A 25,941-nucleotide genomic window follows, 5' to 3' on the forward strand; every position below is an offset into this window, starting at 1 on the left:
AACCTGCATAAATCCATGTATGTTGCCTTTTTACTGTCACTATTTTTAATCTATGTATCTCAGCAGCTAGCTAAAGTATGGAAATGTTCCTATGTAAAGGCTTTATTTGGTAAATCTGAGCCTAACACTTATTCCTAGTAGCTTAAAACTGCTACAGCTCAGAGAATTTGAAGCCTTTCCATTAATAATGATAATAATAATAATGCATTAAAGTGAAATTAGGACTTCTTTAAATCTCTGAGAAGCTTTCTTTTTGTAGCCTCGAGGTTTTTTCATCTAAAAAGAGAAACTCTACTAATTAGAGAACCCTGTCTCCTAAAAAAGAAATGCTCATATTAATCTAATTCACATTAGTATGTAAGCTTTGTGAATCAGCAAATTGATTTTCATGCTTTCCAGAAGTTGAACTGAAAGCAATAGCTGTCAGCAGCGGTTGGAAAAACAGATCCACACATCTTTCAAATTGTAAAACACGAAGAGGAAAAATGGAGAGAGCCAAACTCGCAAGTGTACACTGTTTGTAGTTAAAGAGCTGAAACCTGCAAAAAGCACCTTTTTAAACCTTGCTTTTTTAGATTCTTGCTGGATAAAAACAACACATGGTAATGTTACAGTTTGAAAAGTTTGATATAATTATGTATCTGCAGAGTGACTTTTATAACCACTGGGCTCATAAAATGTCATAACAGAATTTTGTAAGTGACTCTGTTTCTCATTTCTGAAATATTTTTCTTTTTTGGAGCCTCGAGGTTTCAATTCAAAATGAACAACAGACTAATTAGATCTACATGGTTTGGGGGCGTTATTTTCTTTGATAAATGACATAACTTCCATTTAATCATTTTTTAAGTCTTTCCTTTCACTGATTAAAAAAACAGCTGTGTGATTAGCATGCAAAGCCCTCCTTGTTTCTTCCACCACAACCACTAATGTGCTTAAACAAAACTCAGACAAGGCCTCACACATAAGTTTCTGTGTAATTAAGTCTGATTTGTGTTGAGGTTTGTCTCGGTTATTGACATTTCCCGAGTTTGGAAGTTCACCGCGGCTTTCCTCCAGAGGCCTGCTCTGGATAGCGAGACTCTTAAATGCTCTCTGGAGGATCTTTTGTCTTTCAGTTTCCCCTTAGCTCCGGCTTCCACAACACACCTCGCTCACACCAGGCCCAAATGTGTTCTCCAGATGCACAAGTTCTTCCTGGTGTCGTCAAAGAGACCCTGAAGACAAACGGCAGGGCATCTATAAATACCTGAAGTCAGGAGGGGAAGGAAGCCTTTCCCGGGCTTACATCATGGTTTTCAATAACAAGTCAATTTCCTACGACCTGTAAAGCTGCACCTATTGACCATGTTGAACCACATTCATATAAAAGGAGCCTGAAGGCAGCTTTAGATATACATCTTGTATCCCTGTATGTATGTAGGCGATGTGTCAATTGTCCAAATGCACTTGTTGCTAATATATTATATGTTATATATTTACTGCACTAATGTAACAGAGTTTTTGTTATTTGTTGATTGAGCTCATGGTAGGTTACATGAAGCACAGCGTTACATTAAATCTGTCATAATAACATAATTCAGTGACACAGCTATCATGATATCATGTCCGACTATATTACAGAAAGTGGTGACTGCATTGTACTCACTTTAATGTGTGAAATTGTTTATATTTTGTCAGTGTGTAGTTAGCTTCCTTAGCGCCTAAGCTAAGCTAACATTTGCTAACCTTTCTATATAGAGCTGTGCCTTGAATGACCAGAGGAGTTTCATGCTATATTCAGGTACATATTTTTGTTGTGTATTTATTTATCATAATTTATTAATGAACAGTGCCAGTATGAGAGGATTGAGGCCATGAGCTGTGCCTATGTAACTGACCCGTGGATTTTCATGCTGTATTCAGGCAATAAACGGTCAAAAGTCAAAGAGTGTTGGTCCATACTTCACACAACACAACGCAGACTAAAGGAGACAGAACAACAGTTACACTAACTCATAAAATGATGATGATATGTTATCAGAGATGAAGGAAACATGCTAAATTAAGCTAGCATGTTCTACTACTGCCCATTCAACCTGATCATGGTAGTGGCACATCATTATTTAACACCACCATGTAATCTGGTATTAAGAGGTTGTCATCATTTCATGTATTTTTGTGAGATCAAGTTGACGCCCATTTCGACTCGTCCAGGTTGCCAGATAGGAAACGCTGACGCACGCACACACACGCACACACGCACACACACACACACACACACACACACACACACACACACACACACACACACACACACACACACACACACACACACACAGCGGGCTGCAGTCATGGAGGCAAACAAACAAACTGTATTAACTTGGATTAGATTCAACCTATAAACCTGCATGAGTTTTGAGTCTGAGATGGTTGGGAGGAGACACCTTTCTGAATTTGGACTGTAGTAGCCATTTTAACCGTCTGCTGTCAGCGTTACATAATTCTCCTTTAACTTTCCTTGTGCAGTTTTTTTAATTGAGTAATAAATAAAAACCTACCAACCTAGCTAACGGATATTTTGAACTCTCTCTTTTTTTTTAAATTACTTTTTCTCATTAAAAAGGAGACAATCAATCTTTTTATATTTAGTTATTTAAAAAGTTCAAGTTTTAATTCCTTCTTTAGCTCAACAATTAATTCCTCTTTTAATTTGTTTTTCCATTTCATTGCAGATAAATTATACAAACAAATACAAAACTGAGGAATGATCTTATTGTGTATATGAATTATTTGGAGCTTCTGTTTTTGTAAAGCCTAAACCTCGCAGTGAAAGGTTTGCCTATTACAATGTAAACAGGGCCGCTATAATAAACCAAAAGCTTCAGCCTTATTGTTAATTATTTATTTCTATGCGCATTCTTTTTGAAAAATTGTTTATAAACTGTAATAAATTATTACTACCACTATTACTACTAGTCCACTGTCCAGCGTGATGATGATGAAATGAGCCACTACAGTATAATATATGATTACAGATTCATCATAAAAGCCAGATAATGAGCTCACTGTCTGCCGCCATCCAAATTGCCACTGCGTGACATCACCCTCCGACAGCATTATGAATCGTAACCTGAAAATAGCATCAATAAAATATAAATGCCTTTAAATGAATAATAGAGGTGTTTGCAGTGGAAGAGGCAGGCATGCAAGAATTAACTAAGTCATAATTTTCTTCTCAAGTAAGATGAATGGAAAGCCGTAAGGCAAAAACCACGCTGCGCAGAGTTGGCTACGCACCACACTTAATCAAATAAAATGGAAAAGTCCTCTTCACGAAATCCAACAGTCATAACTCAAACGCCTCTCAGATTCGGGGGGCAAGCAGCAGCAGCACTGGTTAAGAGGCTATAAATCACTGTGGCAGGGGGATGGTCTGCTGTTAACTTCAGGAGGGGCTGCCAACAAGGCTTTACTTGAGTAACACACAAACACACATGTACATGCACATACACACATGTACACACACACGTTAGCTTCAAGTCATCAAGGTGGAGGAGCGAGCGTGTGACCGAGAGGGTCGGTGGTGAAAATCTTATGACTGAGTGAGCAGAAAGTGATGAGGGAGGACTGAGCGAGGAGTGTCGTCACCTTCTGCAGTGTCTACAGTCAGTGTGTGTGTGTGTGTGTGTGTGTGTGTGTGTGTGTGTGTGTGTGTGTTTGTGTGTCCGTATGGAAAACAGTGAGGGTCAAAGGTCAACAGCTGGAGTTCTGTGCAGTGAAGCATTAGCACAGTGTTGCTGAGAAGGCTTATACATGCTCAGCAGACGCTAAGTGTTTTCCATCTACTTTTTAAAAAACATACAATGAGAAATGAGTATCCTTTTGCTTTTACTCTAATTTCTCTGGTTGCTTTTAATCAAAAGTGAAGAGTGGAAAAAGTAAAAAGATTTGGTAGCTTTTTAAAGCCTCAAGGCAATACAACAAGCACGTTTTTAAAGTTTCTGTACCCTTTTTCATTTCACGGTGTAGGGTTGGTTTTAAATCAGATGAAGCTTTTAAATGTCTCTTAAAAAAATGTAATTCTGTATTTATTTATTGATTGTTTTTGTACGACTGCTGGCTGTTAAACCAAATAGCTCCTCCGGGATAATAAAGATACCTTGAATCTTGAACCAAATAGGGGTTGGGGGACATGAGGATGTTCATGGTTCAGGTAAATCAGAGGTTATGATATAATCTGTTTATCAAGGATGTTAAAATAGAAAACCTTAAATAGAGCTACGGCAGACTGTATCCACATCTCAATATTGATATATGAGGTACGTTGGCAGTAGACAAAAGGAGACAATGACTATACCTACCGTTAAAATGTCACAGCTGCACTAAATACATCTCTTGGGAAACATTAAACAGTGTGATTTCCTCTTGAATTGTTTTAAATTTAACTTTAAAAGGTACAGAGCACAACGCACCGAGCTAAAAATAGTACTACTTATGATGAGTTTCCCCTTTCTCCTTGGACAATACAATCATCTCCTGACAGCCCAGAGGGGGTTTGTAATGCAAATAAATAAGATTATATAGATAGTCCCTTTGCTATCCAATCCATTAGTATGATTGGGATAGATATATATAGGCAACTGCATCATCTCCAAATTGTCCCCTACACTAAAAATATATAAAAACAATGACAACACAATGAAGCCTATTTCCTCTAATCGAAAAGTTGACATTTTCTAAACGTCATTTTAACGAGGCATAGCTGATAAATTAAATCAGATTGGAGAATTAATTTGGTATATTTTAGGGTACATTGATTAACCTACAGGTAAACTTAAGCCCCTCTCTATATTGTATTAACCCGTTATAACCTCTATTAAAACACTGTCATTATATCATGATATCCCAGAGGGCTCGGCTGTTGCCCGGCAGCTAAAAGAAGTCCCCAGACAGACAATAGAGAGCCGCTATTACTAATGGAGCACCGAGGCCGTCTTCCTGTCTACTTCCTGTTTCAACCGCCGAGGGAAGGAAGAGAGGGTCTGTTCTTACAGCGAGGGGCATTGTGAGTCTTCCTCTATGAGTTCCTGTCATGCACAATGGGGACAGTCCTGCACACACACCAGCCGCACCTTAACACCGGGTCTGTCTGAGGGGAAGATGTTGACTAATAATATGCGTTTCTTGCTCCAAACCTTATTAGAGTTATTAGTTTTTTCTTTTAGGGTTAGATCCTGTCAGGTCTGATGTTTTGGCGCCATGAGAAAACGAAATCAGCTTCAATTTCCTGTAATTTTAGTCAAAGTTGATGGACTGCACACTTATTTGGGAGGGGGGGCGTTCAAGAGCGTAGGAAGAAACAGTTGCATATCAGCATTGGTCAGACTGTGGTTTAATTTGGTCTACTGGTGCCAAATGTATTCAACTTAACTGCTGACTGACCTTAAGTTTGTTTTGTTATACTTGGCTTTTAAAAAGTCTGGTCATATAAAGTAATATCCTTCCCTCCGACGAAGCCAAAATGCTGTATAGCTGAACACTGGACTTTCTGACATGACTGTGCTGATGTGTTTTTTCTTTTTAGCTTGTTATTAACTACACAACAGCGCTAGCTAACACACCTGCAAACAACAAGGCAGGAAAGTTAAAAGCTAGCTAAACCTGGAGAAGCAGCACTAAGTTCAAACTCTAAGAAATCTGCAACTCTGACTTCTTCTAAATCAAGACTAATGACTTTTCTTTTAGCCGCTGTTTTTTATTAAATAGCAACAGCAGAAAGAGAGAGCTAGCTAACACACCTGCTAACAACAAGGCAGGAAAGTTAAAAGCTAGCTAAACCTGGAGAGCACTAAGTTCAAACATCAAGAAGTCTGCAGCTTTTCTGTTAGCCGCTGCCTTTGTGAATTACGTCTCCAAAACTATGGAACAAACTTCTGATATTTTTTAAGAGAAAGACAAAAACTTATCTCTTCACTTTAGCTTTTAATTAGCTCTTCTATTCCTATCATTCATTGCATTTTACTTGATTTAATGCAGGTTTTTTCTATTTTTTAAGCTACTTTTACTATTTTATTGTTATTTTATTCTTATATTCCATCTTATATTCCATTAATTTTTGCATTGCTGAAGCACTTATTGAGCTGCATTTATTGTATAATTGAAAAGGTGCTATACAATAAAGTTATTATTAAATAAAACTTACTTACTCTGCACTGTAACTCTCACTCTCCAGTTTAATCTCTCTTATTCTGATTAAGCGTATCTTTATCTTCTATTTGACACTTTCAAATTGTGTATAAATGTCTTTTTTTATTTTGCCCATTGTTGCTTTTACATTTTGTCTTTTTCTTTCTTTTTATGTGTTATGTAAAAGCAGATGGAATCGCCCTGTTGTTGAAATGTGCTATATAAATAAACTCGCCTTGCTTCTATAATTCAAACAAAACAAAAAACACCCATTTTGATGATGAATGAACATCTTTGTAATTCAGTTTGTTATTTCACATTGTAAAATAAGGAAGGAGCTAATGCAGTCTCAATGAAAACAGCTGTCAACTTTTGACTTCAGCTTGGACTGAGATTTGTTTCTGTGTGGAGGGGGGAGGAGAGGTGGGGGGCGGGGGGTGAAGGTCGGGGGTTTGGGGTATTTCAACAGCACTTGTTGTTGTTCATAATAAAATAAACATTACTCGTGAAAAATTGACCCACTTGACTTTTTCTTTAGCATTTTAGCATTTAGCATTTTTAATATTCCCTCATTCTTCTTCATAAAATAGGATAAAAAGGATCTATGCTCCTCCATCAAGTCGCTCCCCATCATCATCCGACACTCTCTACATTAGTCTCCCAGGTCTACCAAAGCAGAAGTAATACCTGAATAAATTATCATCTTAATACAGACCCAACACCCAGAATAACAGCAGAACAATGAATACAACACACAATATGAACAAGAACAAACACAGCAGGGGTAAATCTGGAACAGCTAGATTATATAATTACTTTATATAATTACCTGCAACCTCACCACTCTTCTTCTTCTCATATAAGCTTATCTAGAACGACTCTTTATAAGACTTTTCCTCCAGGAAGCTTATAGGGCTTAATTATTTTGTATTTTTAAACCATGAACTCCACCAGAATGCATATTGAGAGGTTTGGTTGTTACTCGCTTTTTGGTTCAAACAGGTGATGATCGGTGCATTCAAGGGCAGTCTGTGAAAAGTCCCGCTGCTTTAAAACCTTTTTTACACTCTGAACCTCAGTCTGTCTGAACTCATGCGTCTTCACTTAAAAAAAAAAAGAATCACAAATTTTACATCGGAGGAAGCAAAGACAAAAAGCTAGCATGAGGAAAGATTTATGTCAACTGTGCAGGGGCGGAGCCAAAGTGGTGGCCCCCATCACTGTTGGCATGTACAGTACTTGGTTGATATTTTCTTATTCTGAATGAACATTTTACTGTGATTTGATATTTGCCAAATTATTTAATTGTTTGCACGAAGCATCATCTTCACTTCATAGAGCCTTTGACCTTTGTGGTATTCACGCAATTCAGTTGTAATACTACAGTGTAACACAATACTTACACTGTAGTATTAAACTATAAAATACATGTACACTTTAGTTAAATTGTCTGTATGTTGGGGTAACATATCATGTCAGATAATATTAGTGAGGGAATTGATTCTTTTTTTTTTTTAGTATGCAAGATTGATGAACAGATTTTTCAATAATCTGGTTTTCTTTCTTGTATTTATTGGAAAGGCTCATATAGCTAACTACCTGTCACTCAGCAAATACAGTAATAACCTGTATTCCTAAATCACCATATACAGACAAAAAAGTGCACTAAACATTTGAAAAGCAAACTCTATAGTTATATATAGCTTAATAGGTACTTTTGTTTTTACCTTTTGGCTTGTCACTAGTTCTGGTGGAGATGAAGGACCAGAATAAACTTAATTAAAACTTAACTAACCAAGATAAAAGACAAGACAACATGCACCATCATTATACTGTACGGTGACATAGACGCAAATCACCATGTTTCACAATTACTATCATGTATCGTTTGAAGTTAAATAAACTCCCAGAAATGTGACCATAACCTTAAGAGAAGCTGTTGTTTGTGTCTCTGTATGTCTGTAAATAAAGCTGAGCCATCTTGTCTTCTCTACCTCCTTCTCACATCTGTACAGTAGTAAGTTTAGAAAGCTGAATCCTCAATAAAAGACACTTAAACAAACACACTGGGCTAGTCCTGCTCCACATTTAAAGATTGCAGACTGCTTTTTAAGGCTTAACAAGTGAAATGAGAAATCTCAACTGTGCTGAAGAGGCAAGTTTTAATAAATAATGCAAGTTGACTTTTTTTTTTTTCCTATCTTGGGTCTTTACAACGTGCAGAGGAGTGGTACAAATGAGTGAGCAATATTCTGACCAGATGTGAGCAAGATCTCAACGGTGCAGGCGAGTTCAAACTGAGGAACACCGTTTCTCCACGAGTGAATGAGCATACGTTTGTTTTGAGGTCAGACTTGAAAATGAATGAAAAACCAATGTGACATCATTTTTTTGTTTTTTTTGTTTTTTTCTAGTGCTTTAAGTGGGCCGGTACCTCCACTTCTAGATTTTAACCCTTGGTGTGCCGAGACTTCTCAAAAGCTCACATTACCTTTCCTGTCCTCTCCTTATCAGTGTCTCTTAGAGATTCATTATGACACTTAAACTACATTACCCAGGATGCACTACGAGACACTCGCCTCTCTCTTCACGGGTAAGTCGGAAAACAACTTTGGATAAACGGGAAAAAGCAAATAGACAAAAAGATGACAGTAATGTTGCCATGGTTACATAAGGGTATAAGATGATAGTAATGTTGCCATGGCTACATAAGGGAATAAAACTTAATGCTCAACTTATATTTTTGTTTAAATCTTACTCTTATTGTGTCTTATTGCATCTTTTGCACAAGACAGTTTTTTAAAGTATATTTTAGTTGGGAAATATAAAGTGTTTAAACATAATTTAATGCAAAAGCTTGATTGTCATAGTTTCAGAAGCTAATAGAAAATGGAAAGAGTGCTTCTAGCTAATAAAATTTATAGTTAAAAAGAAATCAAACTATTGATATATACCAGAGGTAAAAGTCACAAGTTTGTTTCAAGATCCTCAAATGTATGTTTTTGACGTGTGGCGTTCATGATTCATGATGAAAGTAGTTTTTTAATAAATGCATTTTGTAAAAAAAAGACATCGTCTTCCTAACTTTTATTTACTGTAGAAATTCAGAATGTATTATTGATGATCGGCCGATATTGACCGGTGAACAGGTGAATACGGGGAATACCGGCACTTATTTCTTTCCACAAAAAAACTCTGTAACTTTAACATAAGCAAACATGTCTGACCTGTATCCACTCCCTGACGCTGTCCTCTGAGGGCGTCCAGCCGTTCTCGTGGTAGTTGAGGCGCGAGCGTTCAGGGGACCAGTTCTGGTTGTACTGGGACGAGGCGGTGATCCGCTCCGAGGTGATTTCCCCAGACTGCATGCCCAGTGGCTCCATACACTCAAAATCTGTCAGAAAGGCAAAAAGGAAAAACATTAGCAAGTGTTTAAAAAAGTAGACATTTTATTTAACCTTCATGTCATTCTCCTGGGTCAAATTGACCCCTTCTGTTTTGACTGTTCCTTCTTTCCTCCCTTCCTCCCTTCCTTCCTTCCTTCCTTCCTTCCTCCCTTCCTCCCTCCCTCCTTCCTTCCTTTCCTTCCTTCCTCCCTCCCTCCATCTCTCTTTCTTTCCTCCCCCACCTTCCTCCCTTCCTTCTTTCCTCTGTCCTTCTTTCCTTCCCTTCTCCCTCCCTCCTTCCTTCCTTGTTTCCTCCCTCACTCCTACCTTCCTTCCTTCCTTCTTCCCTCCTTTCCTTCCTTTCTTCCCTTCTTCCTTCCTCCCTTCCTTCTTTCTTTCCTCCCTCCCTCCCTCCTTTCCTTCCTTCTTCCTCCCTTCTTTCCTCCCTCCTTTCCTTCCTCCCTTCCTTCCTCCTTTCCTCCCTTCTTCCTTCCTTCCTTCCTTCCATGACTTAAGGACAACACTGACAAAATGATGATAAAATATGTTTTTGCAGACAAGCAGCCAGAGATGTGGTGGTTAAAGACAGATGAGAGGAAATAGTACCAAGTTTTGTACTGAAAACTATTGATATTACAACACTGAGTCTGTGTCAGAGCTAATAGCATAACTCAAAAATATTTAGACGCTGCCAAACAACAAACCCAGCTGGATCAAATTCATAACCCTGGCTAATTTCATAGCTGTCAAACATGTAACCAATCACTCTCTTTGAGCAGCTGTGAACGACGAAATATAATAAATTTAGCACAAAAAGTAACAAACAGAAAAAAACCATTAAAGATATGATTGTGCCAGAAAACTGAAAGGAAAGCGGACGTGTCTTTAAATGTCAGTCGGGAAATGTTTCATATAATCACAAGTTGGAAATTAAGTGTTTGAAGTACAAAATATTAAGAAATGTGTCAATAAACTGCAGGTTAGTGTTCACGCCAGCCAGCCAGCCAGCCAGTCAGCCAAACAGCCAGCCAGTCAGCCAGCCAGCCAGTCAGTCAGCCAAACAGCCAGCCAGTCAGCCAAACAGCCAGCCAGTCAGTCAGTCAGTCAGTCAGCCTGCCAGCCAGCCAGTCAGCCAGTCAGTCAGTCAGCCAGCCAGCCAGTCAGCCATTCAGTCAGCCAGTCAGTCAGCCATTCAGTCAGTCAGCCATTCAGTCAGCCAGCCAGTCAGTCAGCCAGCCAGCCAGTCAGCCATTCAGTCAGCCAGTCAGTCAGCCAGCCAGCCAGCCAGCCAGTCGTCAGTCAGTCAGTCAGCCAGTCAGTCAGCCAGCCAGCCAGCCACAGTCAGCCAGCCAGCCACAGTCAGTCAGCCAGTCAGTCAGCCAGTCAGCCAGTCAGTCAGCCATTCAGTCAGTCAGCCATTCAGTCAGCCAGCCAGTCAGTCAGCCAGCCAGCCAGTCAGCCATTCAGTCAGCCAGTCAGTCAGCCAGCCAGCCAGCCAGTCGTCAGCCAGTCAGCCATTCAGTCAGCCAGCCAGCCAGCCAGCCACAGTCAGCCAGCCAGCCACAGTCAGTCAGCCAGTCAGTCAGCCAGTCAGCCAGCCAACCAGCCAGCCAGTCAGTCAGCCAGCCAGCCACAGTCAGTCAGCCAGTCAGTCAGCCAGTCAGCCAGTCAGTCAAGTAGAGTCTGACCAATTAAAGAAGAAACCCAGCAAATATTTAAATATCAGAAGCTGGAACCAGACAATATTTAAATAATGAGTTAAGGATACAAGCTGTCCTCTGTGGATTTAGATATTTTTGTAACACTGTGTTGACTTATGAAACCATTTCAAAACAGCATTTGGACAAACTCCTCAAACGACACATCTGAGTCTCTGATGCGGCAATGTCCACTCTGTAACAGCAGGGGAGCCTGGGGAAAAGGAAGAGGGAGGGGAGGGCAAAGAGGAAATATTTGTGTGTGTGTGTGTGTGTGTGTGTGTGTGTGTGTGTGTGTGTGTGTGTGTGTGTGTGTGTTTTGTCTTGGTAATGTGGGAGAGCTGTCTGGAGACACAGGGTCTGCCAGACTGACACAAACAAGCTACATCATTCCAAGTTCCACAAATAAATGAGGGAGAAAGTTTGCTTGCGACATGAAGACAAGCTGTGCTCGTCATCAGTATTTGTTAACTTGACAATTTTCAAGCCCAAATCTTCCCAGTTTTTTACCGAGACTATTCTTCAAAATGTTCTGAAACAGCAGTTAGACGTTAAGACAGTGAACAGCCTTCAGTTTATGTCAACTCCTCTCACTTTCTCAGTTTTTCTTCTGCTCCCATTTCCACAAAAAACAAAAAAAGCCCCAACAACCTGTCTTTTCCTCTTCGTTTCTCATTTCTATTCATGAGGCGACCTCCCCCTGTCTGCCTTCACAGCAGGCATGAGGGACAAACTTCAACCCCGTCCCTCCACCCTCCACCCTCCACCTTTTGCATCCAAAATGAAAGACGGGGACGTAAACTGACTCCCCTGCTGATGGTTCAAACTGATCAAAGGCCCAGCTGGAGACCGTTTCTTGAGAGTTGACGGAGGGAGAGAAAACCATAAATTCACCACGGGAAGGTTTTGATATCGGAGTTTCGTTCCTGTGTGGCTTGTGGCAAAAATTGAATGGAGCAGCTAAATACTAATGGTGTAAAAATGTTGTTTAAAGCAAAAACGTGGGGAGAAAGACAACGTAATTTGGCTTGTTAAGAGTCTTTAATTCAATCTGCTGAGCTCGGGAGTCTTACAGCGAGGCTCATTTGATGTGTTATGTGTGTTATTGACAGTAAGCTCAGATAATTAAAGCTTTGTCTAACACCACTGCTGTTATCAGACATCCCAGCTAAGACTAGAGGGGCAGATTTATCTCTCACACACACACACACACACACACAAACACACACACACACACACTGTGCAGACATGTTTGATAGATGTAGATTACGACCACATATTATCACATTGTCAGAAATCTTTGCCATCAACATCAGATAGCAAACAGCAAACAAACACACACACACACACACACACACTGTCAGAATATGCCCATGGCTAAACACCAAACACAGTGATGATAGTGTAATTACTATGACCCCCTTTTGGAGAGATGTCTGCGTACACGTGTAAGGGGGGGGCTGTGGCTCAGGAGGTAGAGCTAATCAGAAATACTGAAGTCCAGTCCACATGTCAAAGTGTCCTTGTGCTATTTTGTCCAGTTGCAACCAGGGTTATTATAGCTAACGAAAACTAAGACTAAAACTAAAACTAGTAATGGAAAAGTAATTTAGTTAGTTAACTGAAGTTAAAATAAAAACTACAATGAACAATGTAAAACTAACTAAAATTAACTGAATTGGAGATAAATTAAGCTTCCTGTCCTGCAGCAGCCGCTATGCTGTTACCCTCCAGAGATTCCTTCCTCTTTTCGTCCTTACTCCTTTCCTTTCCTTTCCTTTCCTTTCCTTCCGTCCTCCCTTCCTTCTCTCCTAAATTCCATCCTCTTTTCGTCCTTACTCCTTTCCTTCCTTCTTTCCTCCTTTCCTCCCTCCTTACTCCTTTCCTTCCTTCCTTCTCTCCTAAATTCCTTGCTCTTTTTCATCCTTACTCCTTCCTTCCTTCCTTCCTTCCTGCCTGCCTGCCTTCCTCCCTCTTCTCCTCCCTCCCTCCCTACTCCTTTCCTTCCTTCCTTCCTTCCTTCCTCTTTTCCTCCTTCCCTTCCTTCCTCCTGTCCTTCTTTCTGTCCTTCCTTGACCTGAGGACAACAGGAGGGTTAATACCTGAAAAACTAAGACTAAGACTAAATAAAAACTAAACTGAAATTACTAAATCACTTGTTGAATTGACTAAAATTAAAAAAAGCAAAGTGAACAACTAAATAAAAATTAAAGAAAATTTCAAAACGATAACAACCTTGATTGCAACGTGTGAGTTAACAGATAAAAGACACTCCTGCTCAAAACAGCCATAAACATTCACAGTTAATTTAATTTAGAAGACTAACACATGCAATATTAAGTTTATTTCTCCCAAAGTGCCCATGTATGCTAGCACGGGGGGACCTTGTGTAAATTCACCTCTGTACACGCTCACATTCCTAAAAAACAGGGGTGACTGAGGTCGAGGTTACCAGAGTGCAAGACTATACGGGCCAAAATCTCTACAGGCATTCCAACAAGGTCATTACAGTCAACGGATGCAGACAAATGGCTTTTCTTAAAGAACATGTGGACACTGAGGAGAAAAAAAAAAAAAACACAAAACACGAACAGGAACAGGAACAGGATCTATAACCGAGCATGAGGATCTCTTCATCTCCTGATAACAGTCAGATGTGTGAAATCAGCCTAACGCATCGTTCAACGGGACAAGATGAGAGTTAAAAGTTAAAAGAACTGATGAAGATCTGAGAGGTCTTCATCACAAATTACAGTTTAAATTCAAAGTTAACGCTTATATGCAGTTCAGAGAGCTTTAAAAACACCATAAACACATTACTTCGAGGAGGACTTTTCTTAATGTGACCCTGAATATACAAAAAGTTAAATAAAATACATCTTTTTTGTTTGTTTGTGTGCAGCTGATACACATTTTTGTCTAAATTTGATCTAAAATTCAAAAATCATCATTCAAACATGATGTTGGGAGTCTTCATAATCTATAAAAAATGTTCTCTTGGATTATAAAAACAGTAAGAAATGAATAGTTAAATGATTTATGAATTAAATATTTATGCTCTGTTGAGTTTTTATCTCTTCTGGATTCTTAAAAACTATGTAAACAAAACTGAAAAAGGGAACATTAGTCTTTAAATCAACTGTGACAAGAGCTATAAAAGGGTTACAAGCCCAAAAAGGTTACAGAATAAAATAAGAGGACAAATAGATAAGCAATAAGTGGATTAATGTATTAGTTGGTCATGCAAAAAGAATTTTAAGAATCTATTTATTTAATTATTTATAAGTCACTTGCAAAAAAAATGTGAAATATTCTGGTTTCAGCCTCTCAGATACTGGTACTGGTCAGACACATGATGTTTTCTTTACTGGCTGTACTGTCCTTTTACAGATTTGTTCTTCTTAAACTCACAAACTCGGTCCACATTTGCTCACATGAAGCAATCACACGGTGTCACAATGAAGTAAAATATTCTCTAAATACAGAAAAGGTCTGTTTTTTTTCCCTCCTTTCGTGCATGTCTATTTATCCCTTCAGGAGAAGTTCTCTCTCATTCCGATGCACGAGGTCAAAGGTCAGATAGAGATGAGCTCTCGTAGAGCTGGGAGAGATTTCTTTGCTTAAGGACACTTTGGTTGAAGCGGAGTTGATGCACAAACTGCTTGTACACTCATTTTCAGCTCTGTTTGTTTACTGTGAGGAGTGTTAACAGTCGGTGGAGGGATTTAAAGCTTCTTTTCCTCTTTAACCCTCCTGTTGTCCTCGAGTCAAGGAAGGAAGGGAGGGAGGAAGGAAGGAAGGGAGGAAGGAAGGAAGGTGGGAAGGAAGGAAAGGAGGGAGGAAGGAAGTTGGTAAGGAAGGGGGGAAGCAAGGAAAGGAGGAAGGAAGGGAGGAAAGAAGGAAGGGAGGAAAGAAGGAAGGAAGGAAGGAAGGAAGGAAGGTTGGAAAGGAGGAAGGAAGGAAGGAAGGACGGTGGGAAGGAAAGGAAAGGAGGGAGGAAGGAAAGGAAGGGAGGAAGGGAGGAAAGAAGGTACAGCCAAAACAGACGGGGTCAATTTGACCCGGGAGGACGACAGGAAGGTTAAATGAGACAAATGAGGCAAAGAAATAAACAGAAAATACAACCAGGTCCTTTCTTATGCTACATGACATCTCTGGCCACCATATCAACCCCCCCCCCCCCCCCCCACCCCCCCTTACCCACAACCTCAATTCTTTTTTTTCCTATTTTTTTTCTCACTAATCCAGCTGCTCACCCTCATCTGTGTGTCCCGGGGGGAGGACCCTCTCACGGATGGTGTAGTTGGCGGAGAATCCCTCTCTGGTGATGGCGTTGTCAGTGGTGATGGTCATGGACAAGATGCCGGTGTAGGAGATCACACGGCCCGGAGACATCTGGCCACAGTAGCGTCCAATGTGAGGCCCCACTGAAAAGAAGAGAGGGATTGGGGGGGGGCGGAGAGAAAGGATGAGGTGATTCAAGAGGGAAGGAGGTAGGAAACGAGGAAGGAGAAGGTGTGGAGGAGAGATGAAAGAAGGGAGGGAGGGAGGAAGGAAGGTGGGAAAGAAGGAGGGAAGGAAGGAAGGAAGGGAGGGAGGAAGGTGGGAAGGAAGGAAAGGAGGAAGGAAGGAAAGGAGGGAGCGAGGAAGAAGGAAGGAAAGGAAAGGAGGGAGGGAGGGGAGGAGGGAAGGAAGGAAAGTAGGGAGGAAGGAAGGGAGGAAGTCATAAGGAGTGAAAATGGAAGAAGATGAGGTTTGGGGGAGAGATGAGAGATAAAAAAAAAGGAGTGAGAGATGGAGAAAAAGAAGAAGGTTAGCTTCATCACTCATCAGCTGCAGAGAGCTTTTTTATTATTCACTTAGTCCTTTCCTGCCCTCACTATTCTGGGAAATGTTTTGTGACTTCAAGCAACACACATGCGCTTAATACTCTCTTCCATTGTCTCAGAAGTCTATAAATGTCCAATTTAGATGAAAAAAAAAAAAAAAGCTCAGTTGAGTTTGTTTAATCTGTTCGGTTCAAAGCCTTCAAGACAAACAACAGCAAGCAGCTGATCTCCTGTCGCCTCCAATCTCTCACCTTCTCCTGACTGACGTGACACTTTTCAATAATGAAGGATAATCACGAGTAAAGGTGAGACAGCACGGCAGGTAGGAGAAACACTCATCTCCATATTGACTCTTATTATTATTATCCAAACGCTATATATAAACTTTATATACTAAATACGAAAATTGATGCCTTGTGTAGAATCTGCTATTTTTGGAGTATTATCAGACCGTCAAACAATTAGGAAAAAGGTGAAGGATAGTATCGCCTTTGAAGTCACCAGTTGCCCCCAAAGCTTCCCTGTGGCTTAAGGACCTCATGCTGTACTTAGACCAGTGGTTCTCAACCTTTTTTAACCTTTGTGTCGTCCTCCCGGGTCAAAATGACCCCGTCTGTTCCTTCCTTCCTTTCCTTTCCTTCCTTCCTTCCTTCCTTCCTTCCTTCTTCCCTTCCCTCCTATCTTCCTTCCTCCTCCTTTCCTCTTTTTCTTTCTCCGGCCTACCTTCCTTCCCTCCTTTCCTTCCTTCTTCCTCCCTCCTTTCCTTTTTTCCTTTCTCCATCCTTCCTTCCTTCCCTCCTTTCCTTCCTTCTTTCCTTCCCTGCTTTCTTCCCTTCCTGCCTCCCTCCTTTATTTCCTACCTTCCTTCCTTCCTTCCTTCCTTCCTTCCTCCTCCATCCTTCCTTCCTTCCTCCTTTCCTTCCTTCCTTTCTTTCTCTTTAAATTTCCCGTGTACTTATGCTTGTCTGTTTACGGTAAGAAGGAAGGATGTGTGTTAAATTATTACTGATCTGGAACAAAATGATGTAGGACTGGGAGGGGTTGGGGGGTGGGAGGGAATAGTGGGAGTGGTTGTTGTTGTTTTTTGAAAAAAGGGAAAAAGTCCTTATTTCTCATTGTATGTACTTGTACGTGTCAAATGAATAAAAACATTAATAAAAAATAATAAAAATGAACTTTATATATAAGATAGAGGATAAAAGAGCAACTCTGCTATCTTCAGATGATCTCTTGTAGGATGATAAATCAGCATGTTTTGTCATCCTCATTATCTCTCTATCAACTCTACATGCAGCAGTATTACTCTGATCCAATTACAACATGACATAATATATTACTTCAGGCTTTTCTTTTACTGCATAGTAGACAGATTATTATGGATCCAGAGGATTACATGCTGCAGTGTTAAACTCTGCTAAAGTCTCATGAAAACAGATGTCCATCGCTTTGAGACTTGAACATTACGATGAGGCCCAAACTGAGGCTTCAACATCAACTGTAATAACATGATTTTTGTATATATTTATTTATATATTTATATATATATATATATTTCCACACACAGCGACAGATTGTCTCGTTGTCCCGTTTGCCCATTTCATCCCGTTCTTATCTGTGAGAAACAACGGCAGGCTCATGGTGCCTCCTGTTTGGTGGAGATACTGTATCTGCAGCTGCTCAAGGACTCCATGGACACACAGCTCAGTCCTGAATGAAATCATACACGCTAGAAAAATAAAAATGACACTTTTATAACCAAAATTTCTTCCCTTTCAAAAAATAAGGAAAAGAAGAAGCAATCTCGCCGCATGCATTGCCGTGTTTCTTTTAGGTAATCTGGTGGATTATGTTTATCAGTTACAGTTTTAAGCAGGTAGTCGACAATCTGTGACGGATTATATTTGGACTTATTTGGAGCTTTATCTGAAGGTATGGTGTGAGACGGTTACGCTGTGAAGCTTCGCGTTGTTGTTGATGCAATCTGCTCGGAAATGGAAAAAAAAAAAATTCCCACAAGGCAATATTGCTGCTGCATTTACATTTGTTTAGAGAAATGTTGGTATCTGAAGTAAACAACGAGAGAAAACACGGAAAAGAAAATTCAATTCTCGACATTATAAACAATCAGTGTGTTGGAGTATGAAAGCAGCACCGACCGAGATAATAAAAAATAGCTCCGAGCTTTATTGTTGACCTTGAAAATAGCAGTTTGACAAAAAAATGCTATTTTATTGTTTTTCTGGAGCTTTCTCCTACATATTGTTAGTTATTTTAATAGTTAACCTTAGATAGGAGGCTTTTTATTCTTTATTTTATTGGTTATTTAAGCCATCATTTATTATTTATTATTATTATCATTATGGTTATTTCATCACTGTCACTTTATTACGCTGCTGGAACCTGAGTGCAAATTTAAATGAACCTTCAACCTTGTATATGACAACTAGACAAAATCCATAACCCATTATATTAACATATTGTAGCCTTCATCATGCATTAAGCTGCTATTTAATTATTTTAACAGTAAATAGATAGGGCTTTTTAATTTTTTAATTTTATTGGTTATTTAAGCCATAATTTATCATTATTTATTATTATTAGTGTTATTGCTGCTGGAACCTGAGTGCAAATGTCATTCTATTCATATGAAAACATGTTTACTAATGATAATAAATGAACCTTGACCCTTGTATATGACAACTAGACAAAATCCATAAGCTATTAAAGGTCAAGAAAAGTGGGTGAAAGTTGCAGAAAGATGCTCAAAAAGTACATTTTTTCTGTTTTTCTAAACTTTAACCCCCAAAAATATGTTATTAAGAAACATAACAAACGAGCCCTAGATATTTATTCATCTGATTCAATCTCAACACATCCTCAAGAAAAAAGAAAGGAACTCCGCTTTCCCTTTTGAAGAGCACATTTGCTGCTCTCAAAGAAAAACAGCAGTGCATGATGGGAATGTTTTGTGTTTGTTTTAACACTGCGAAACGTGTTTGATGAGATGAAAAATTACATCCTGGTCTTCACCCTCGCTGCTACAGAGATGCTTTGTTATCTGCTCTGACACACATGTTCACTTAGCAAACACAGTCAATGAGTGGTGTAAGGGCTTTAGCATCACACACACACACACACACACACACACACACACACACACACACACACACACACACACACACACACACACACACACACACACACACACACACACACGCACACGCACACAGATCATTTGACAGGAGGAGCCCTGGCATGTTATGTATACTGGCACGGCTTTAAAGTGTATGTCACTGTCTGTCTACCTGTGCCAGTCTTTGTGTCCCTCTTATTCCCATGCCAGTCTCCTCCCTGGCAGAAAGCAGGCAAAGCTTTGGGCACAGCAGAGAGTATTGTGGGCATCCTGGCACTGTCCGCAGGCCTGTCTAAGGTATGTTAGCTCCCGCCATTATCTGCACGCTGTACGGGCTAATTAGACAACAATGGAAGCTGAGAAATGCCGTCCAAAACGAGGGGAGGGGTGTGAACAAGGGAGGGGGGGGGGGTTGGTTGCATCTTTGTCGTTTATGTGTTCAGAGACAATTTTCCAAAATGTGTTTGATGAAGGAACAATGAGCTGTGAAGCAAATGTGTGTTTGAAGGATGGTTGGGCGGGGGGTGGGGGGGTGGAGGGGTCTCTCTTTTATTCACTTAGCCTCCGTGTGTGCACAGGAGGAGGCGTTTCAAGTTATAATCAGATCTAATGATTATTATTCATATGAAGCTTCTCTATGCTTGTATGTAATGTTTCAGTGTCTTCATTTTGGCTTGGCTGTTTTTTTTGGGGGGGGGGGGTTGCAAAGGCAGTAGAAGAATTTGATTTGTAGCGCTGCAATGTGGCATTTTAAGTTTTTTTTTTTTTTTTAGTTGCTATGAAGCATAGGGTGAAAATGAGTTTATCTTCTGAAGAGACACAGCATGGGAAACTCCGACAGGCAGCCAACGAGCAGCGAGTGATCTTTTTAGTATTTGGCATATTTTAATTTGGGCTTCAAAAATTCAACCTTTTTTTTTAGACTGACTTTGAAGATTTTGTTTGGGGGGAATTACAGAAGAAAAAAAAGCATGCTCTGTGTTTGGTGAGATATAACTCCGGTCAAAATGAGGCTTCATGAACTTATCTAATATATCTCTCCATTTTTTTTATTCTTCTCAAATCATCATTTTTATGGTCTTAAGGTCCACAAGAACCTTATTTTTCATACTCTTGAGATGCATAGAAGTGGAAATGATTCTATTATACCATTTAGATTTAGCTCTGGTGTTAAAAGCCAATTACTATATTATCCTCATGTGCCAAATGTGCCAGTTTAAGGATTTATTGAGTTATTGGAGAAATAAATGGAAGAATTTTAAAGTTGTCTTCCTACGTATCCATCCCCTCTCGCTTCCTTCTATCTTCCTCTCGTCTATCAATCTATTTTTCGCCTCTGCTTCCTCCATCGCCTCCATCGCTCAATCCGAGCTCGTCACACCTGCAGGGAGGCCATCCATCGTCTGTTGTGCTTCCTCCTCCTCTCCTTCACCCTCCACATGTCTCTGTCTGTATCTCTGTCTGTTTTCTGTCAACATCTGCAGGGGGAAGCCATCTCGCTCTCTCTTTCTCATCCTTCTCTCCTTTTTCGCTGCCTCACAGCTTCGCATATTTATCCCCCTCTCCCCCTCCCTTCCCTTCCTCCTATACACCTCCATTTCCATTTCCACCTCCACCTCCACCACCTTCCTCCTCCTCCTCATCCTCATCTCCTGCATCCACCTCTGCATCCCATTTGTCCTGGCTCTTATCTTCTCCCCGCTGAGCAGCAGTATGGTTTTCAGTCACGCTCTCAAAAGCTAGTTTTCATGAATTTCCATGAAATTTGGTTCAGATATTACCGTCGTCGCCCTCAGGATGGATTGTAATCACTTGGTGATCCCTGAACTTTTTATCTAGTGCCATCATCTGCTCTACATTTCAATATCTGCAAAACTTATGCTAAGAACATTAGTCTCAGCTGTTTGTTGAGTTTAGTGATAATTAACATATGATAGCATGCTAATGGAGATCATGGTAAACATTACAGCTGTTAGCATTGCAATAGTGAGCATGCTAACATTATAAGGTTAGCATAAGTTTAGGCTTTTTTTGGCATGAGCTGTTTGTTGAGTTTAGTGATAATTATCATATGATAGCATGCTAATTGTGATTATGGTAAACATTACAACTGTCAGCATTGCAATAGTGAGCATGCTAGCATTATAAGGTTAGCATAAGTTTAGTCTTTTTTGGCATGAGCTAGGCACGGTAAATTTATAGTTTCTACTACAACACATTTAGCTCAAAACTCCTTCAATACAGCCTCACAGAGATGCTAGCATGGCTGTAGACTTTCAAGCTAGTTTTTCCTTCAGTTCTTTGCACCCTAATCTTTTTTTTTCTTTCATTTTTTCCTCCACTATTTGCTTATTTTTGAGAGAAGGAATGACAAAACTCAGAAAAAGCCCTGAAATATTAATAAAATGCTTGAGAAATTATAATTTAGCAGCCAAAAAAATAGCATGTCACTGTCTTTTTAATGAGAACTAGTCTAAAATAAGTTACACAAATGAAAAATATGAAAAATTTCAAGTTGTAACATCATATTTTTGCACATCTTCTGGTGCAAGTTGATCATTCCTTCATCTTTGAATAGAAAGATTTCCATCGTTTCCCCTTCCCACCTTTCACGCTCTATTTCTCTCCCCTAATTTAATCTCATCTCCCTCATCCTCACCTGCAGGGAAGCCGTCCCAGATTTCCAGCCAGTCGTATCGGCAGAGGGCGCCCGGCGGTGGCGTGGTATCGGGCTCCATGTCGAAGCTGTCAAACTCCACTATGATCTCCGACATCTTGGGGGCAAAGATCATAAAGGTGCATTCCAGGTTGTTGGGGTATTTTTCGGGGAAGCCCGGCGTCTTGAGGACGCCCTTGGGAGCCGTGAAGTTCCTGGAACATTCTGGACCTGCGAGGAGAAGATATGAATGAGTTTTTAAAAGTGTCACATTGTGTTTGGAGAGAGTAACTAATTCTCACTTGGACAGAGGTGTGAACTCTCGGAGATCAAAAGGGCAGAGAGGGGTCATAACATGATCGCACATAACTGTCACGTTGATTATGTCTTCCAATCATTTTTGCATTTTGGTTTTTTCTTATTACAAAATGAGCCAACTGTGGAACCATGAAACAGAAAAATACACTGTGTGTCTTCCCTGCAACAAATTCAAGGTTACCTACAAAATAAAAGCTGCGTCTTTATCTGCACCTCTTTATTGTCACAGTGTCACAGTCTGTTTTCATACAAGTATCACTACTGTACCAGAATATGCAATTTTAGGTAGCTACTTTAAACTGTATCATCTGTATTTTAGATTTTTGACCTTCTTTGTCTTTCTTGCTGGAAAACAGGATAAAGGTTGTTTTTTTTCGTTTTTTTTTTTTTGAAGAATGCACAAATAAACTGAAATGCAGTTCAGTTTCTGAGCTTTTATACGTGTCTGAATCATTGGCAGCTCCAAACATTTTACAGCTGTGACCCAGCTGTAAAGACCCAGATATTCTATGAAACAATGATGAAATTCAGGGAAAAAACAGCTCAATCAGACAGGAAATTTCACGTCTCTGAGAAGAAACACATGACTTTATCTTGAATAAAGGAAAAATGAAGAATCCAGATAATGCTGCTAGATTAACCAAATTCTTTAAACCAGGTCATTTGAAACAAGTAACATAAACCCAGAGTAGTCTGTGAGGCTCGATAAGACGCTACAAAAACACAACCTTTGTTTTTTATTGACACGCCATCTCCATCCAATCAGACAGACCGTCGGAGCCGTCTGTGTGTCTGTGTTGTGACTGAGGTGTTCGAGTGGTATTTATTGGCTGCCCCAGACACTCAGGGGCTGTTTACAGAGACTGATCATGCTTCACACACACACACACACACACACACACACACACACACACACACACACACACACACACACACACACACACATGACCACACATGCTACCCTACATAATCAGTCAACCACAACCTCATATGTTGTATGGACTGTACAGACAAATATCCATTTCACTTCATATTTTGTGGATCTACTTTTTTATTTAGTCCATCTCTTTCAGTCTCATAAAAGATTGATTTAAGATCTATAAACTGAAGATCTATTTTTTTATTATTGTTGTATTGTTTTATTAATGCCATCTTGCTCTGATTTTCTTTGATTGGGTACAATACAGTGTTTGTCTCTTGTTATTTTGCATGTTCTGACTCTGGCTGTGTTCATGCTTTCATACTTTCATTCATGCTTTTAAACATGACACCTTCTAGTGTTATTGTCAGTTCAATTGTCGGTTGTGTTGTGTTTACATGTCTGCCTTTTTTTAATATGACTGTCATCATTGTTGTGTAACGGCATGGTGTTGTGCTTGTACTGTAAATGTTGGAGGCTTTTATTATAATGGTAGAGGTTTCATTTTTCTTATTTAAATGATTTTTTATATATTATATTCATTGGCACATTCATAGACCTTTCCATCAAGGTAATGTTCTGTGTTTTTAGTATTTAGTCTCTGCTAGCTTTACATTGTCTTTTCTGGATTAACAGGACAGTATACATTTTTCTTTTCTCAATGCTTTTACAATATAAGTCATTATATTGAAATGATATGTTTAGAAGTTATATTTTTATCTGTTTTCATGCTTAAATTTGCTAAATATGAGAGGGTTTCATCCGAAGATAGAGACAAATACAGATAGTTAGATATTTTGCAGAAGAGACTCTGTAACTCTTGAAATTATATGTTTAGAAGTTATATTTTTATCTGTTTTCATGCTTAAATCTACTAAATATGAGAGGGTTTCATCCAAAGATAGAGACAGATACAGATAGCTAGATATTCTGGAGAAGCGACCCTGTAACTGTAAAAGCTTTATTTCTCTACAATTGCTCTTGAAGTGGGTTACACCACACGAAGCCAAATTGCACCCACTACATACACAAACCCTCCATTTTTCCTCTAGATTGTAGGATAATAAAAGGGTTATGGTTTGTCTTTCCAACACACAAAAAATTGAAAATAATTATAATTTCACTCAGCCATAACAACAAGCGACACAAACGTCTCCGGATAAAAACTACAGTTGGAGTTTTCTGGCTAACACAGCAGATGTTATGTCATTGTGTCATTGTCGTCTCTGTGTGTACGCAAGCCGTTTTGTCCGCAGTCACATCCACGCCGTCGATACCGGTCATGAGAAATCTCTGCGTCGGCTCGCATCAGTCAGCCCTGCTGGCAGTTCACACCTCGCTTGTCGTACAGTGACATGAGGACGTGAGGTTACAAGACGGTGACTGATCTCTGTGGGAGGAAGACGACACGAGGCGTGGACGAGGGTCAAACATCCCTCGGAGGCATGAGGTAGTGTGTGTGTGTGTGTGTGTGTGTGTGTGTGTGTAGGGGTTGGGGATGGGTGAGTTCTCATGTTGCCAGACCAGATGTGACCTGCGCATTATCTGAGGATGCCTGTAAACATGAATTGCCACACACACAGAGAGACACACACACACACACACACACACATGGAAACACAGAGACACACACTCACACACACATCTAGAAACACACACACAGACACAGAGAGACACACACAGAGACACACACACACACACACACACACACACACACACACACACACACACACATACACACATAGAAACACAGAGAGACACACACACACAGAAACACAGACACAGACACACGCACACATAGAAACACAGAGACACACACACATAGAAACACACAGAGACACACATACACACACACACAAAGAAACACACACACACACACACACTCCAGTGGACCCCTTGCTGTTGACACAGGTGGTGTCATTAAAAGGGCAACATGATGAATGATGTGGAAGGATGAGCAGTGAGGGATGAGGCAGGCTTCGATCCTGCTCAGCTGGCACACTTTCAAGAGTGTGCGTGTGCGTGCGTGCGTGTGTCAAATGTGCAGATGGGTCGAGTAAATCTGTTTTGTGAGAAATCTGTGACATCTATAAAAGGTAAGAAATTTAATGTGAGCCTGTAGCAAAAAAAATAGTTCCTTAACCTTTGTGTCGTCCTCCCGGGTCAAATTGACCCCTGTCTGTTCTGACTGTTCCTTCCTTCCTCACTTCCTCCTTTCCTCTGTCCTTCTTTCCTTCCTTCCTTCCTCTTTTCCTTTCCTCCCTCCTACCTTCCTTTCTAACCCTCCGTCCTTCTTTCCTTTCCTCCTTCTGTCCTTTCTTCCTTCCCTCTTTCCTTCCCTCTTTCCTTCCTTCTTTCCTTCTTTCTTCCTCCTTTCCTTCTTTCTTCCTCCTTTCCATCCTTCCTTCCTTCTTCCTCCCTTCCATCCTTCCTTCCTTCTTTCCATCTTTCCTTCCTTCCTTCTTTCCTTCCTTCCTTCCTTCCTTCCTTCCTTCCTTCCATCCTCCATCCTTCCTTCCTTTCCTTCCTTGACTCGAGGACAACAGGAGGGTTAAAAAGGTTCATATAATGTCTGTCAAATACAAATAAATATGGCACACATTGATCAGACGTTTGCTGTTGTCATGGACTCTTGAGACTCTGTAGTTTGTAACTTGATGATTCATTTCAGAGCTCTGTGGATTAGAGGTACGGAGCAGCTTTTGATCAGAAGACAACAGAGTAAACATCTAGGAAGAGGAATAAAAGCGCTGACTCCACACAAACCGCCGCATCAACAAAGGATAAAATAAACAGTAACTTACAGTAAGCATTCAGAGCCAATGTATCTCTAAG

The 25,941-nt window shown here is 40.1% G+C and overlaps 1 protein-coding gene across 1 annotated transcript in view; it reads right to left on the minus strand.

The window, feature by feature from the left end:
* Positions 1 to 25,941, minus strand: part of LOC128369405 (neuropilin-1a-like) — a 98,376-nt gene that overhangs the window by 36,182 nt on the left and 36,253 nt on the right. The window contains exons 4-6 of the mRNA XM_053330442.1: positions 21,873 to 22,100; positions 15,508 to 15,678; positions 9,396 to 9,562 (exon numbers count right to left, since the gene is read on the minus strand). Coding sequence (XP_053186417.1) covers positions 9,396 to 9,562; positions 15,508 to 15,678; positions 21,873 to 22,100 — 566 coding nt within the window. The remainder of the gene's footprint in view (positions 1 to 9,395; positions 9,563 to 15,507; positions 15,679 to 21,872; positions 22,101 to 25,941) is intronic.

The sequence above is a fragment of the Scomber japonicus genome, chromosome 12, assembly GCF_027409825.1.
Source record: "Scomber japonicus isolate fScoJap1 chromosome 12, fScoJap1.pri, whole genome shotgun sequence".
NCBI classification, from domain to species: Eukaryota; Metazoa; Chordata; class Actinopteri; order Scombriformes; family Scombridae; genus Scomber; species Scomber japonicus.